We start from the raw sequence: 16,699 nt of genomic DNA, 5'->3' as shown, positions 1-16,699 counted from the left end.
GGTGCCCCCCTCGCAGCAGTAGGCGCCGTAGGCGCGGGCACAGGCCTCCAGCACCGCCACGTCCGAGTGCCGCTGCACGAGGCAGTCCAGCTCCAGCAGGGCCGAGTCCAGGTACTGCGGGAGGCGGGGTGGGGGGCAGACGACCGCTCAGGGACCGTGGCACGGGGCCGACGGGAGAGGTGGGGAGGGGGGGGGGCGTTGGGGGTCGTGGCACCGAGGGAAGGGTCGGGAGGTCGTGGGGTCATGGCAGTGAGGGGAAGGTCGGGGGTCATGGCACCGAGGGAAGGGTCGGGAGGTCGTGGGGTCATGGCAGTGAGGGGAAGGTCGGGGGTCGTGGCACCGAGGGAAGGGTCGGGAGGTCGTGGGGTCATGGCAGTGAGGGGAAAGGCCGGGGAGGTCATGGGGTTGAGGGGGGAAAGATCCGGGGTCAGGGGGTCATGGCACCGAGGGGAAGGGTCGGGAGGTCGTGGGGTCATGGCACCGAGGGGAAAGGTCGGGGAGGTCATGGGGTTGAGGGGGGAAAGATGCGGGGTAAGGGGGTCATGGCACCGAGGGGAAGGGTCGGGAGGTCGTGGGGTCATGGCAGTGAGGGGAAGGTCGGGGGTCATGGCACCGAGGGAGGGAGGTCGTGGGTTCATGGCAGTGAGGGGAAAGGCCGGGGAGGTCATGGGGTTGAGGGGGGAAAGATCCGGGGTCAGGGGGTCATGGCCCCGAGGGGAAGGGTCGGGAGGTCGTGGGGTCATGGCAGTGAGGGGAAGGTCGGGGGTCATGGCACCGAGGGAAGGGTCGGGAGGTCGTGGGGTCATGGCAGTGAGGGGAAGGTCGGGGGTCGTGGCACCGAGGGAAGGGTCGGGAGGTCGTGGGGTCATGGCAGTGAGGGGAAAGGCCGGGGAGGTCATGGGGTTGAGGGGGGAAAGATCCGGGGTCAGGGGGTCATGGCACCGAGGGGAAGGGTCGGGAGGTCGTGGGGTCATGGCACCGAGGGGAAAGGTCGGGGAGGTCATGGGGTTGAGGGGGGAAAGATGCGGGGTAAGGGGGTCATGGCACCGAGGGGAAGGGTCGGGAGGTTGTGGGGTCATGGCAGTGAGGGGAAGGTCGGGGGTCATGGCACCGAGGGAGGGAGGTCGTGGGTTCATGGCAGTGAGGGGAAAGGCCGGGGAGGTCATGGGGTTGAGGGGGGAAAGATCCGGGGTCAGGGGGTCATGGCCCCGAGGGGAAGGGTCGGGAGGTCGTGGGGTCATGGCAGTGAGGGGAAAGGCCGGGGAGGTCATGGGGTTGAGGGGGGAAAGATCCGGGGTCAGGGGGTCATGGCACCGAGGGGAAAGGTCGGGAGGTCGTGGGGTCATGGCAGTGAGGGGAAAGGTCGGGGAGGTCATGGGGTTGAGGGGGAAAGATCCGGGGTCAGGGGGTCATGGCCCCGAGGGGAAGGGTCGGGAGGTCGTGGGGTCATGGCAGTGAGGGGAAAGGCCGGGGAGGTCATGGGGTTGAGGGGGGAAAGATCCGGGGTCAGGGGGTCATGGCACCGAGGGGAAGGGTCGGGAGGTCGTGGGGTCATGGCACCGAGGGGAAAGGTCGGGGAGGTCATGGGGTTGAGGGGGAAAGATCCGGGGTAAGGGGGTCATGGCACCGAGGGGAAGGGTCGGGAGGTCGTGGGGTCATGGCAGTGAGGGGAAGGTCGGGGGTCATGGCACCGAGGGAGGGAGGTCGTGGGGTCATGGCAGTGAGGGGAAAGGCCGGGGAGGTCATGGGGTTGAGGGGGGAAAGATCCGGGGTCAGGGGGTCATGGCACCGAGGGGAAAGGTCGGGAGGTCGTGGGGTCATGGCAGTGAGGGGAAAGGTCGGGGAGGTCATGGGGTTGAGGGGGAAAGATCCGGGGTCAGGGGGTCATGGCACCGAGGGGAAGGGTCGGGAGGTCGTGGGGTCATGGCACCGAGGGGAAAGGTCGGGGAGGTCATGGGGTTGAGGGGGAAAGATCCGGGGTAAGGGGGTCATGGCACCGAGGGGAAGGGTCGGGAGGTCGTGGGGTCATGGCAGTGAGGGGAAGGTCGGGGGTCATGGCACCGAGGGAGGGAGGTCGTGGGGTCATGGCACCGAGGGGGAGAGGTTGGGGAGGTCATGGGGTTGAGGGGGAAAGATCCGGGGTCAGGGGGTCATGGCACCGAGGGGAAGGGTCGGGAGGTCGTGGGGTCATGGCACCGAGGGAGGGAGGTCGTGGGGTCATGGCACCGAGGGGGAGAGGTTGGGGAGGTCATGAGACGGAGGGGGAAAGATCCAGGGTCAAGGGGTCATGGCACTGAGAGGAAAGGCCAGGGGTCAGGGGTCATGGCACTGAGGGGAAAGGTCGGGGGTCATGGCACCGAGGAGGGAGGTCGTGGTGTCATGGCAGTGAGGGAAAAGGTCGGGGGTCATGGCACCGAGGGAGAGAGGTCGGGAGGTCGTGGGGTCATGGCACCGAGGGGAAAGGTCGGGGAGGTCATGGGGCTGAAGGGGGAAAGATCCAGGGTCAGGGGGTCATGGCACTGAGAGGAAAGGCCAGGGGTCAGGGGTCATGGCACTGAGGGGAAAGGTCGGGGGTCATGGCACCGAGGGAGGGAGGTCGTGGTGTCATGGCAGTGAGGGAAAAGGTCGGGGGTCATGGCACCGAGGGAGAGAGGTCGGGAGGTCGTGGGGTCATGGCACCGAGGGGAAAGGTCGGGGAGGTCATGGGGCTGAAGGGGGAAAGATCCAGGGTCAGGGGGTCATGGCACTGAGAGGAAAGGCCAGGGGTCAGGGGTCATGGCACTGAGGGGAAAGGTCGGGGGTCATGGCACCGAGGGAGGGAGGTCGTGGTGTCATGGCAGTGAGGGAAAAGGTCGGGGGTCATGGCACCGAGGGAGAGAGGTCGGGAGGTCGTGGGGTCATGGCACCGAGGGGAAAGGTCGGGGAGGTCATGGGGCTGAAGGGGGAAAGATCCAGGGTCAGGGGGTCATGGCACCGAGGGGAAGGGTCAGGAGGTCGTGGGGTCATGGCAGTGAGGGGAAAGGTCGGGGGTCATGGCACCGAGGGAGGGAGGTCATGGGGTCATGGCACCGAGGGGGAGAGGTCAGGGAGGTCATGAGACAGAGGGGGAAAGGCCAGGGGTCAGGAGTCATGGCACTGAGGGGAAAGGTCGGGGAGGTCATGAGATGGAGGGGGAAGATCCAGGGTCGTGGAGTCATGGTGTCGATGGGAAAGGTTGGGGGTCACAGGCCATGGCATTGACGGGAAAGGTCGGGGGTCAGGGGTCATGACAGTGAGGGGGGGAAGGTCGAGAGGTCATGGGGTTGAGGGGGGAAAGATCCGGGGTCAGGGGGTCATGGCCCCGAGGGGAAGGGTCGGGAGGTCGTGGGGTCATGACAGTGAGGGGAAAGGTCGGGGGTCATGGCACCGAGGGAGAGAGATCGGGAGGTCGTGGGGTCATGGAACCAAGGGGGAGAGGTCGGGGAGGTCATGAGATGGAGGGGGAAAGATCCAGGGTCATGGGGTCATGGCGTTGATGGGAAAGGTTGGGGGTCACAGGTCATGGCATTGACGGGAAAAGTCAGGGGTCAGGGGTCATGACAGAGAGGGAGGGGGAAGGTCGAGAGGTCATGGGGTTGAGGGGGAAAGGTCAAGACATCATAGGGTTGAGGGGGAAAGATCCAGGGTCAGGGGGTCATGGCACTGACCAGGAAAGGCCAGGGGCCAGGGCACTGAGGGGAAAGGTCGGGGAGATCATGGGGGTGAAGGGGGAAAGATCCGGGGTCATGGGGTCATGGCACCAAGGGGAAAGGTCGGGGAGGTCACAGAGTCAAGCAGGAAACTGCCGGGGAAAGGTCAGGCTATTGAGGGGGAAAGCCTGGGGATGCCTGGGTCAAGGGGAAAGGTCATAGTTCAGAGAGTTGAGGGATAAAGGGCCAGGGAGAAGGTCAGAGGTTAGGGGAGGAGGTCAGGAGCCAGAAGAAAGGGCCAGGTGGGGTCATGAGGGGGACATGGGGCCAAGAGGAAGAGGTCACGGGAACTGTGAGTCTGTGTGGACCCTCCCACCACTATGGGTGATGGCTGCACCTGCGGTGGGGACAAGGTGGGCAGAATGTTCCAGTAGCCGCCTGGGCCCCCCGCGTCCCCCTCAGATCCCACCTCTCCTGCCCCCCGCCCCGACCGTACCCACACGCAGGGCACAGCCCACAAGCTCCCGGGGCTTTACCAGTTTCTGTGCCCACGGGCACCCTGAGGACGAGACCCCAGAGCGCCACCCAGAACCAGGCATCTGACCTTCTCGCCATGAAAACTCGAGACAGCGGTCGGTGCCTCTGTCTTCACAGCCCTGCCGGTCCTGCCCTGTCATCGGGCCCCACCACCCACCTCGAGCTGCAGGGAGGCATTGACCAGGTGACCCAGACACCCCCTGACGGGGCCCGGGCCACCGCCCTGGACAGGGGGACGCTCCTTCAGCACAGACCAGCACGAAAGAGCAGCCTCGGAGGCGTGACGCCCCAGGCCTCGGGAGGGTGGCAGGACACAGGGGCAGACGATGATGTGGCGGCCGCCGTGCCCCACGCCTGCAGCCCGGGGAGGGGGACCGCGGCCCCCACGGGCAGAACGCAGGGGGGAGGGGCGGAGTCCCGCGACTCACCGAGCCCAGGCCGTCCTTGTCATACACGTCCAGGTTGCAGTACTGCGGGATCTGCAGGAGGGGCGTCACCTTCTCCTTGTCCGCGGCGAACTGCGCACAGACCAGGCGTGAACGGGCCTTCCCGGCCCGCCCCCGCGCCCCCGCCGCCTCCCCGCCCCCTGACCTTCCCCGCCCCGCACCTTGGACAGCAGCTGGGGCAGCACCTTCACAAAGTGTCGGCTCATGCTGGCACGCTCACGCCAGCGGCGGGTCCCGTCCACCTCCCTGGCGGCCTGTGGGCAGAGCGAGCGTGGCCTGAGCCCACGGCCGACCCGTGTGAGTCTCGCGGTGGCCCTGGGACCGGCCGACACGGGCCCAGATCACACCCAGGCAGCGCTGCCCCCACATCACAGGTGTAGCTCCAGAGTGCTACTCCGGGGGTTTGTTCCAGAAACGCTAGTTCACGTGCGTGGAAACCGTCAAGAAACACTGGGTCGTCTCCCCCAAGTTCAGGCCTTACGGCTCACCCTCGTCCGGTAGGACTGGGGTGTCGTTAAAAAGACACATCAGAGGACAGAGCCAGACACGTGCACAGGGGAGGACGTGACAGCCACATGAAAATAGAAGCAAGGACAGCAGGGACGTGGCCAAATGCCCGGGGATGCCTGCAGCCCCACAAGCTGGAAGAGGCAGGAAGGACCCTCCCCTGGAGCCTCTGGAGGGAGCACAGCCCTGCCTGGATCTCCGTGGCCCTTCCCTGGCTGGGTGTCAGGGGTCCTGTCCTACCTGGAACTCAGTGGCCCTGCCCCTCCTGGATCTCGCTGGCCCTGCCCTGCCTGGATCTCAGGGGTCCTGCCCCTCCTGGTTCTCAGCGGCCCTTCCCTGCCTGGATCTCAGTGATCCTGTCCTGCCTGGATCTCAACAGCCCTGCCCCTCCTGGATCTCAGGGGTCCTGCCCTGCCTGGATCTCAGTGGCCCTGCCCTGCCTGGATCAGTGGTCCTGCCCCTCGTGGATCTCAATGGTCCTGCCCCTCCTCAATCTCAGCAGCCCTGCCATGCCCGGATCTCAGCGGTCGTGTCCTCGTGGATCCCAGTGGCCCTGCCCTGCCTGGATCTCAGCGGCCCTGCCCCCCCTGGATCTCAGTGGCCCTTCCCTGCCTGGATCTCAGTGGTCCTGCCCCTCGTGGATCCCAGTGGCCCTGCCCTGCCTGGATCTCAGCAGCCCTGCCCCTCCTGGATCTCAGTGGTCCTGCCTCTCCTGCATCTCAGGGATCCTGCCCCGCTTGGATCTCAGTAGTCCCGCCCCTCATGGATGTCAATGGCCCTGCCCCACCTGGATCTCAGGGGTCCTGCCCCTCCTGGATCTCAGCGGCCCTGCCCTGCCTGGATCTCAGTGGTCCTGCCCCTCGTGGATCCCAGTGGCCCTGCCCTGCCTGGATCTCAGCAGCCCTGCCCCTCCTGGATCTCAGTGGTCCTGCCTCTCCTGCATCTCAGGGATCCTGCCCCGCTTGGATCTCAGTAGTCCCGCCCCTCATGGATGTCAATGGCCCTGCCCCACCTGGATCTCAGCGGCCCTGCCCACCCTGGATCTCAGTGGTCCTGCCCTTCCTCGATCTCAGCGGCCCTGTCCTCGTGGATCCCAGTGGCCCTGCCCTGCCTGGATCTCAGTGGCCCTGCCCTGCCTGGATCTCAGGGATCCTGCCCCAGCTGGATCTCAGAGGCCTTGCCCTGCCTGGATCTCAGGGGTCCTGCCCTGCCTGGATCTGGCCAGCCCTGCCCTGCCTGGATGTCAGACTCCTCTTCTCCAGAGCTGGGGCAGGACGCCCAACCCCCGTGGTCCTAGGTCCACTCGGGTGTGATCTTCTGTCCCAGCAGCACCAGAGACCCACACAGAGACGATTCGGGAGCTGGCTGACACACTGCTGTGTCCGGTGTGAACCAGGCGGGGGACTGTGGGGTGCCCCCCCGGGGAGGCGGACGGCTCACACGGGAACAGCTGGCAGAGGGCTGGTAGCGGCAGGAGGGGCGGGCAGGAGCTGGGAGGCACAGTCAGCGAGACCTACCTGGGTGGCCGGGAGCCCCGCCCGCAGAGCCAGCGGCCCAGTGAGCAGCTAGCGCGCCAAGCACAAGGCAGCAAGCGATCGCGCGGCCGCGCGGGTGGGGGTGGGGGAGCCCCGCGAGCCCGAGGCCGCAGCGGGCACCCCCAGAGCCCCGGCACTGACAGCAAGGGCGCAGCAGCCACAGCCAGCGGTCAGCACAGGGGACGAAGCGCATCCGGGCGGGGGCGGGGGTGGCACTGACTCTCTTGCCCAGTTCGCGGCCAGCAGGGGGGTGGCCCTCTGCGGCCTGTCGCACGGCGGCCACGAGGATCTCGATGAGGACTCTCTCCTGCTGGCTCGTCAGCGCTGCAAGGAGACGGGGTCCGGTCAGCGCCCTCCGAGCCTCACGGGGACACACGGCGCTCTGGCCGCCGCAGGGCTCTGAGGGGCCTCGGGGAGCCGGGCGCGGGGCGAGCGTGGTGGGGCCCCCGGGCACGGCCACAGGCCGACGGCTCGTGGGCTCAGTGACACACAGACCAGAGCCCCCGGGGCCAGCCCTCCGCTCAAACCGCACGCAAAGGGACCCCCTGTCACCCGTTCAGGTCAACGTGGGACCTGGCGCTGGCCCGGGCTGGGACAGACGCACACGTCCTCAGGGCAGCACCCGACGGGACCGCAGACCGGGGTTCACCTGGCTTTGCCCCAAAATGCTAGGACGCGGGTCTGAAACCATCCAGCTGACCACACGTCTGCTCACGGAGCGTTCTGCACTGGCTTTCGCTCCAAAGTCACACCCACGCGGAACCTCACAAAGGGACCTTGTGGGAAAATCGAATCTTTGCACATGTGATTAAGTGAAAGACCCAAGATGAGGTCAGCCTGGATGAGGGTGGCCCTAACCCCAGGGACAAATGTCCTTATAAGAGACAGAAAACGACACAGACACAGAAGAAGCCCTGTGGAGGAGCGGTGACAGACGGGAGGGACGCAGCCATAATCCCAGGGACGCCTGGAGCCCCAGAAGCTGGAAGAGGCAGGGAGGACCCTCCCCTGGAGCCTCTGGAGGGAGCACAGCCCTGCCTGGATCTCAGTGGCCCTGCCCTGCCTGGATCTCAGGGGTCCTGCCCCTCCTGGGTCTCAGTGGCCCTGCCCTGCCTGGATCTCAGTGGCCCTGCCCCTCGTGGATCTCAGTGGCCCTGCCCCTCCTGGATCTCAGTGGCCCTGCCCCACCTGGATCTCAGTGGCCCTTCCCTGCCTGGATCTCAGGGGTCCTGCCCCTCCTGGGTCTCAGTGGCCCTGCCCTGCCTGGATCTCAGTGGCCCTGCCCCTCCTGGATCTCAGTGGCCCTGCCCTACCTGGATCTCAGTGGTCCTGCCCTACCTGGATCTCAGTGGTCCTGCCTCTCCTGGATCTCAGTGGCCCTGCCCAGCCTGGATCCCAGGGGTCCTGCCCTGCCTGGATCTCAGGGGTCCTGCCCCTCCTGGGTCTCAGTGGCCCTGCCCTGCCTGGATCTCAGTGGCCCTGCCCCTCCTGGATCTCAGTGGCCCTGCCCTGCCTGGATCTCAGTGGCCCTTCCCTGCCTGGATCTCAGGGGTCCTGCCCCTCCTGGGTCTCAGTGGCCCTGCCCTGCCTGGATCTCAGTGGCCCTGCCCCTCCTGGATCTCAGTGGCCCTGCCCCTCCTGGATCTCAGTGGCCCTGCCCCACCTGGATCTCAGTGGCCCTTCCCTGCCTGGATCTCAGGGGTCCTGCCCCTCCTGGGTCTCAGTGGCCCTGCCCTGCCTGGATCTCAGTGGCCCTGCCCCTCCTGGATCTCAGTGGCCCTGCCCTACCTGGATCTCAGTGGTCCTGCCCTACCTGGATCTCAGGGGTCCTGCCTCTCCTGGATCTCAGTGGCCCTGCCCAGCCTGGATCCCAGGGGTCCTGCCCTGCCTGGATCTCAGGTGTCCTGCCCCTCCTGGGTCTCAGTGGCCCTGCCCCGCCTGGATCTCAGTGGCCCTGCCCTGCCTGGATCTCAGTGGCCCTGCCCTGCCTGGATCTCAGGGGTCCCGCCCCTCCTGGATCTCAGCGGCCCTTCCCTGCCTGGATCTCAATGGCCCTGCCCCTCCTGGATCTCAGTGGCCCTTCCCTGCCTGGATCTCAGTGGCCCTGCCCCTCCTGGATCTCCGTGGTCCTGCCCCTCCTGGATCTCAGTGGCCCTGCCCCTCTTGGATCTCCGTGGTCCTGCCCCTCCTGGATCTCAGTGGTCCTGCCTCTCCTGGGTCTCAGTGGCCCTGCCCCTCCTGGATCTCAGTGGACCTTCCCTGCCTGGATCTCAATGGCCCTGCCCCTCCTGGATCTCAGGGGTCCTGCCCCTCCTGGGTGTCAGTGGCCCTGCCCTGCCTGGATCTCAGTGGCCCTGCCCTGCCTGGATCTCAGGGGGTCCCGCCCCTCCTGGATCTCAGCGGCCCTTCCCTGCCTGGATCTCAACAGCCCTGTCCCTCCTGGATCTCAGGGGTCCTGCCCTGCCTGGATCTCAGGGGTCCTGCCCCTCCTGGGTCTCAGTGGCCCTTCCCTGCCTGGATCTCAGTGGCCCTGCCCTGCCTGGATCTCAGGGGGTCCCGCCCCTCCTGGATCTCAGCGGCCCTTCCCTGCCTGGATCTCAACAGCCCTGTCCCTCCTGGATCTCAGTGGCCCTGCCCCTCCTGGATCTCAGTGGCCCTGCCCCTCCTGGATCTCAGTGGCCCTGCCCTGCTGGATCTCAACAGCCCTGCCCCTCCTGGATCTCAGTGGCCCTGCCCTGCCTGGATCTCAGTGGTCCTGCCCTGCCTGAATCTCAGTGGCCCTGCCCCTCCTGGATCTCAGAGGTCCTGCCCCCCCTGGATCTCAGTGGCCCTGCGCCTCCTGGATCTCAGTGGTCCTGCCCTGCCTGGATCTCAGTGGCCCTGCCCCTCCTGGATCTCAGAGGTCCTGCCCCCCCGGATCTCAGCGGTCCTGTCCTGCCTGTATCTCAGACTTCTGGTTTCCAGACCTAAGACAGGATGGATTCTCATTTAACCACTGGGTTTGAGATCATGTGTCACAGCCAGCCTGAGAATGTCACACATGGGTCTCCTGCCTAGTCTGTCATGTCCTGGAGCTAGCCCTATGAGCCCAGGCATAGCAGGAGCAGGCCCACAGTCAGAGCCAAGAAACGCAGACCACACAGCTGGGCCCCAGAGATTTCAGTCAGAGGAAAGGACGCATCCCCATGACAAAGAAACAGGCCCCTTCAGGGACCCCAAGGAGCGCGGTCAGAGCTGCGGGTCCCTCCAGGAACGTGACAGGCCTGGGCTACGTCATAAATGGCACCGGGACTCCTGGCTGTGGCCGACGACACCTGTGTCTGCCGAGGGGAGTTTGGCAGGGAGGACGGGCTGTCTGCTGGGCCTGGAGGGGCAGGCGAGGGCACCCCAGCTGCTTGGGGGCTCATCCGCTGGGCACTCTGCCCACCGTGCACCCTGCCTCTGGGGCCCGGGCTTTGGGCTTCAGTGGCCCCCAGGCTGATCCTCTTATGGCAAGTCAGTCTGTGGCCCTCGTCCTGTGGACCCCACACTAGAGCCCTGTGACACCCCAGCCTCGAGGCCTGAGGACCCCTCACCGCAGGAAAGCATGGGTATGCTCCCCAAGCAGCCACTCAGGGAGCGGGTGCAGCACAGGAGGCTCGACAGGGCTGTGTCACTGCCTATATGGACAGACACTTGGCAGGACGGAAGCCTGGGGGCAGTGGGACATGGGGAGGAGGGAACAGTGAGACACCAGGAGGGGACAGCAGGACACGGGGGGGGACAGCAGGACACGGGGCAGCACAGCAAGTCACAGAGGAATAGGGATGTCAGGACACGGGACAGCAGGACACGGGGGACAGCGGGACACGGGCAGCAGGATACGGGGGACAGCGGGACACGGGGGACAGCGGGACACGGGGGACAGCAGGACACAGCAGTTGGTGGGTCACAAAGGAACAGGGACGGCAGGACACGGGGACAGCGGGGGACAGCAGGACACAGGGATGGAAGGACACAGGGGACAGCGGGACACAGGACAGCAGGACACAGGGACGGAAGGACACGGGGAGACAGCAGGACACGGGGGACAGCGGGACACAGGGACAGAAGGACACGGGACAGCGGGACACAGGGGGCAGCGGGACACAGCGGCCGGTGGGTCACAGAGGAACAGGGACGGCAGGACGGGGGATGGTGTGCCTGGCAGGGACGGCCGGGAGGCCAGCGGGATCGCTGGCCCCCATCCACGACTCAGAGCCGGCCTCTGGCCACGCTCACCTTGGCGCCCGCCACGTGGCTCCAGCAGCAGGGCCGTCATGCACTCCCAGTTCCGGACCAGGGCGGGCGCCGCGTCCCACAGGCCGTCCACCAGGTATGGGACGTGTCTGTGGAACTGACAGGGACGGGCCACACGTGTAAAGTCGTGACGACGCGGAAGGAAAGACACGATGATGTTACAGGAGCACGCGATACGTGGGACGGGGGACACTGAGGACACAGGCCACGTGTGATGACACAGGCAGGGGGACGTGTGAGGACGCAGGGGGACACATGACAGCACGACGTAGAAGGAATGCGTGACAAGGGCGAGAAGGATACGTGACAACACGGGGGGGACACGTGACAACGGGGGACGTGTGATGACACAGAAAGGACACGCGACGTGAGGGGCGTGTGATGACAGAGGGGACTCGTAATGACACAGGCAGACGCCTGATGACACAGGGGACGTGTGACAACCAGGGGTGGACACGTGGTGACACCTGGTGGAGGGGACACGTGAGGACATGGGCAGGAACGGCCCCCTCCCCGACCCACCCGTGTGGTGGACACGTGAGGACAAACGGGGACACCCACCCAGAGCCCTGACGCCCGTGTGCCCGCGGCAGGCGTTCACACAGGAAGCAAGCCCCGCGTCAGCCGGACGCAGGACGCGGCACGGGACACGGGACACGGGGCGTGGGACACGGGACGTGGCATGCAACGTGGGCTGCAGGACACGGGTCCAGGTCCCTCCCGCGACTCGGACAACCCGGCCCCGGGCCCTGTGCTGCCACACCCTCACCTCGCCCTGCAAGTAAAAGTCGATGAGCGTCTTCATGTTCTGGATGTTTCTGTCAAACTCGTCGGGAGGGTTTTGACCAAAGAAACCTTCTTGGGGCGGGGGGGCCAGGAGCCTAGTGGGATCAGAAAGAGCGACCCCAGCATCAGCCTGGACGGGGGGGGCTCCCCGCACCTGCTGGTGCCCGAGGTCCTGTGGCTCCCTGCACGCACACGTGCAACGCAGTGAGCTGGGGAGCAGGCACGCCGGGAGGCCGCGGGCGCAGGACACGGCCCAGGGAGGAAAGCTCTAGAATGACTTCTGTCTGTCCGACCCCACTGCCAGCTCAGGCCAGCACTGCAGTGGGAACAGACGACAGGACTGCCCCCCGTTGCCGCACGTCAGACCCCCAAAGGACGCGGACCCCCGCCTGAACGCAGACCCATTAGGGAGGGCGAGACAGCCAGGTGGCCCAGGACAGGACCTCAGGCCGGTAGGGGCCCCCGAGGGGGCCTCTACCACCTGGTCAGACCAGTGCGGGAAGGGGCGCGCCTATAACGCGGATCAAGTCCCCCAGCCACGCTCGTCCTTTGCGCTGCCGTTCCCATCCATCCTGTCCTGTGCCTCGGGGCCCACACCTGCTGTCCTGTGCAAGCCCTGCTCGGGGGCCCTGCTGCTCCCCTGGTCCCTGGGGCCTCCCGCTGCCCCCACCCTCCTCCATCTGCGAGTCCACCTGGCAGGACGCGGGAGCCCCCCCCCCCCCCCCCCCCAAACATCACGGTGCCATCACAGCCCTGGAGACACCGTCACGTGTTCCGGCCTTACCTCTTACAGATGAGCTCGCCCGCGGCGGTCGCCATGGGCCTGTAGGCCGCGTACACGAACTGGAACAAGAAGACGTACTCCATGGATGAGAACACGCCCACGTAGTGCCTGAGGGGAGGCGCGCGTGAGTCCGGGGCCCGTGCACGCGGGACACGGCCACAGGCGTCTGTCCCCGCGGAGAGCGAAGGGAGGCTCTTCGCTAAATCGAGGGCCCCAACCTCGGCTTCCCCTAGACATGCCCCCGCCCCTGCAGTTCCTGCCGGACCGAGCTCCCCTGGGGCGGCCCGCGTCCCAGGACAGGAGCTGAGGCCGCGCGAGAAGGACCCACGTGAGCCAAGACGACGTGAGCAGCCTCCTGGGAAGGCCTCCCCCCCGCAGGGCCTCCGTGTCTGGGTTCCTTCCCCTCCAGCCACCTGCTAGCCCCAAAGGAAGGGAAAACCACTCTGTCCTCTCCCACGTGTGCACCTGAGCCACCTGTCACCTGACCCTCCCCAGGAGAGCGCTCTTGACTCCAAGCAGGCCACCGAGAGGGGGCGCACACGCAGGGGCAGAGGGAGACCCCGTGGGGGCCCACACGCAGGGGTGCACATGGAGAGGCAGCGGACGACCCCACGGGCGTGCACACGCAGGGGCGCATACACAGGGGCAGCGGGCGACCCCGCAGGGGCGCATACGGAGAGGCAGGAGGCGACCCCGCAGGGGCGCATACGGAGAGGGGAGGCAACCTTGCGGGGCGCACACGCAGGGGCGCATACAGAGAGGCAGGAGGCGACCCCGCGGGGGCGCACACACAGGGGCGCACACGGAGAGGCAGGAGGCGACCCCGCGGGGGCGCACACGCAGGGGCGCATACAGAGGCAACAGGCGACCCCGCGGGGGCGCGCTTGGAGGGGCAGCGGGCGACCCCACAGGGGTGCACACGCAGGGGCGCATACGCGGGGGCAGCGGGCGCACACACAGGGGTGCATACGTAGAGGCAGCAGGCAACCGCGTGGGACGCACACGCGGGGGCAACTATGCAGGGCCAATCACTGATGCGCAGCAGGCGGGCACACAGGGGGCGACCACGGACAGGAGGCAGATGTCCACGGGCACCCATACTGGGAGCAGTCAGGGGATGAGTGGGGGACACCCCTGACACCACCTGGGGGGACGTCACCAGTGTGACCGTTTATCCAAACGCATCCAGTGAACCCGCATGAGCAGAGCACAGCGATGTGCAAACACAGCCGCAGGGACGTTCCCACACGGGCAGAAACACAGGCAGGTGGCCTACCCGCCTCCCGGTCTGGGCTTTGAACGGTGGTGGACGACCTCTGATGCCTGGGGGACAACCCCGGGGGACGCCTGCGTTTGTCCTCGGGGTTCTGGGCACACAAGGAGCACCCTTGGGGGGTCCGAGTCAGCCCTGAGCTTGACTTGTCCAAGTCAAACCCCAAAGCCGCCTGGTTCTGTGCAACGTGGGGCACACGGGCTCTGCCCACGACCGAGCCTAGTTCGCGGGTGCCCAACCAGGGCTCGGAACGTGGCTGCGGCCCCAGGACCTGGGAGGGGGGCTGCCCAGGGTATGAAAAGATGGACGCCTCGGCTGGGAGTCAAGCCGGGCCACGTGAAGTGCCTCCACGTTTTGTTACGCGGACCTTCGAGTGATTAGATGTGGCCCACCACACTGGGGAGGACAATGTGCTTTACTGATCTGGGGATTCACGTGTTAACCCATCTGGGGACCTCCTCACAGATTTTCTGGAATCACGTGGGAGCTGCCCCCTCCCACCACGTCAGCAGTCAGGCTGACAAACGGCATCACCCATCGACACTTCCTCGTGAGAGTGTGGCTTCTGACCATCGACTCATCGCAGACCGTCACTGAGTGCAGGAAGCCAGACACGTGGTACGCCACGTCAGAGCCTGTTCTGTGTGCCAGTGTCCGCTGGGGGGTGGGGGAGGGGGCGGCTGGGGAGCAGACGGGGGAGCTCAGGTCCCCGCCCGGAGGGCTTTTGCATACACGTGTCGGAAGCCACACGGGTAAGAGCTTCTCCAAGTCAGTACCAGGGGACACGCGGCCCCACGGCCCGCCGGCACAGCACCCTGGACAGGGGTCCACGCAGACACGCTTTCGCCAACCGGGTCACTGACCCAGATCGTGGCACTTGTGTGGGCTGGCTCTGTCCAGACGGCTGCCTTGAAAAATACGCCACCTTATCACCCAGCCACTGCCCTTGGGCGGTGGCGCAGGACGGGTGCTGGGGGGTCCCGGCCGCTGGCGGGACCTCCGCGCAGCACACGGTAAGTCTGGTGCTCGTCCCCGTCTCTGGCTGCGACAGCCTCCATCTGTCTGGGCCGCGTCGGGGTGCACACCCAGGGAGGGTCGGGCGCCCACCAGGGCCCCACTCCGTCCTCCGCACAGGGCGGACGGACGGCACCACGCTGGCCTTCAGGGCACGAGACGTTCCCACGGCACCAGCCGCGGCATTTAGGCGTGGCGGCCCAGCGGCAGGTCGCGTCCCCGTGTCCCCCGTTCCAGAGACGTCTCACATCAACGTCTGACACCTGACTCGACGAGGCGGCTGTCACCTGCAGTGTGTACCCGTGTGTATCCGGCCCAAGTGCACGCGGGGACCCGGGAGCTTCCAGAAGGTTCTGCGGACCTGGCCGGGTTGCAGCTGCCTCTTGTACACCAGCACCTTGGCCCATCAGAGCCCCTGATGCAGGGCGGCGGCAGAAGGGACCCCGCAGGGAACCCCCGAACCCCCGAACAGGAAGCCAGGTCCCGACAAGCCCTCGCATCGCATCGCATCGTACGCAAGGGCACCGGCCACAGAGGTCTCCAACTGAGCAGCGGTGCAAACACACCCAAGGATGCGAGCTGACCATCACGCGGCTACGCGGGGGAGGGGGGGGCGGGCTGCACACCGCACACGGTCACCCCGCGGTCCGCCAGCGGCACACGCAGTCACTGCGCGCCCAGCGCACCCGGCCCGCCGCCCACGTGGCCTGGAAACGCGCTCTGGACGCAGGATTCCGCACGGACGCACGGTTCCGCACGGACGCAGGGCCACGCACGGACGCACAGTTCCGCACGGACGCAGGGCCACGCACGGACGCACGGTTCCGCACGGACGCAGGGTTCCGCGCGGACGCGGTGCTCTGCACAGATGCAGGACCACGCACGGGCACACACGGCTCCGCACGGCCGCAGGGCTACTCACTCGGATATAAGCCGCAGGAGCTGCATGCACTCGGACGTGATCTCCGGCTGCCTGTCCTGGGTCATCGACAGGATTCGTTTCTAGGGGAAGCGAGAGAACACAACAAGCCCGCTTGGTTCCGGCACCGTGGGCGCCTCCACGTGCACAGAGGACACGGCGGGGCCGGGCCGTCCCCTCAGGCGGGCGTCCCGCACACCGTGAGGGTCATGGGGCCGCATCCCTGGTCCCCGCAGACGCAGGGAGCGCGCACACGGTGATGTCACACGGCGGTGACAACCACGTGTCCCCAGAGTCTGAGCGTCCCCAGGCGTCAGCCGCTGATGTGGACCCACGGGGAGACGGAATTCCTCGGCACAGAAATCGGGAGGCAGGAGCCCTGGAGCCTCGAGGCTGCCGGGAAACGCCCCTGACCACGCCGAGTCTCCGGAAGACGCCAGCCACCTGCGCGCACCCAGCCCGTGGGGACATGAGCTCCGCAGGACGTGTGCGCCTCCCGCCACGAGCCTCCGCAGCCCTTCTCTCCTACGTAGGTGACTTTGCACGACCCTTGCGCTCACGAAGGGGCCGTGGCTCCCGGTCGGTGCACAGGTTGGGCACTGCGCTGTCCTCCATGGGGACTCACCACCACCTCCCGGAGGCCCTCCGTCCGTCCCCGCCCCCCCCCCCCCCGCCTCGTGGACACTAGAGTTCCCCCCCTGCACACTTCTAACGGCCCCCTCGCGCCTCTCTACGCGTGGCCCGCCCGCGTGGGTTTCCTGCTCACGCCCAGCGGGGGACCCGGACGGGGTCAAGGAAGGCTGCTTTCTCCCCCACGCCCCCGGAGGGGGAGACAAACTGCTGGTGCCGCCCCGCCCCGCCCCGCGTCGCTGGCTGCACGTTCACTGGCACCAGCGTGGCCCGACCCCTGCTCCCAACCAGCCACGGGGCCCGGTCCGAGTCCCCGATGGCC

General features: G+C 66.9%; 1 protein-coding gene and 1 long non-coding RNA gene across 2 annotated transcripts in view; both read right to left on the bottom strand.

Annotated features, from left to right (window-relative positions):
• Nucleotides 1–32: 32 nt before the first annotated feature.
• Nucleotides 33–6,757, bottom strand: LOC122212643. Its single transcript, XR_006199236.1, has 4 exons — nucleotides 6,676–6,757; nucleotides 4,813–4,905; nucleotides 4,634–4,723; nucleotides 33–114 (listed from the first exon to the last, which is right to left on the bottom strand). It is a non-coding gene; the product is annotated as an uncharacterized LOC122212643 (long non-coding RNA).
• Nucleotides 6,758–6,879: 122 nt separating this feature from the next.
• LOC122212676 (cohesin subunit SA-2-like) overlaps nucleotides 6,880–16,699 on the bottom strand; it is a 49,042-nt gene continuing 39,222 nt past the window's right edge. Inside the window, exons 15-18 of the mRNA XM_042926641.1 lie at nucleotides 15,751–15,830; nucleotides 12,542–12,649; nucleotides 11,741–11,852; nucleotides 6,880–7,017 (exon numbers count right to left, since the gene is read on the bottom strand). Of these exons, the coding sequence (XP_042782575.1) occupies nucleotides 7,012–7,017; nucleotides 11,741–11,852; nucleotides 12,542–12,649; nucleotides 15,751–15,830 (306 nt within the window). The 3' untranslated portion in view covers nucleotides 6,880–7,011. The remainder of the gene's footprint in view (nucleotides 7,018–11,740; nucleotides 11,853–12,541; nucleotides 12,650–15,750; nucleotides 15,831–16,699) is intronic.

Source organism: Panthera leo, chromosome Y (genome assembly GCF_018350215.1).
Source record: "Panthera leo isolate Ple1 chromosome Y, P.leo_Ple1_pat1.1, whole genome shotgun sequence".
NCBI classification, from domain to species: Eukaryota; Metazoa; Chordata; class Mammalia; order Carnivora; family Felidae; genus Panthera; species Panthera leo.
The sequence above is the reverse complement of the archived record's forward strand: the minus strand, read 5'-3'. Positions and strand labels throughout refer to the sequence as shown.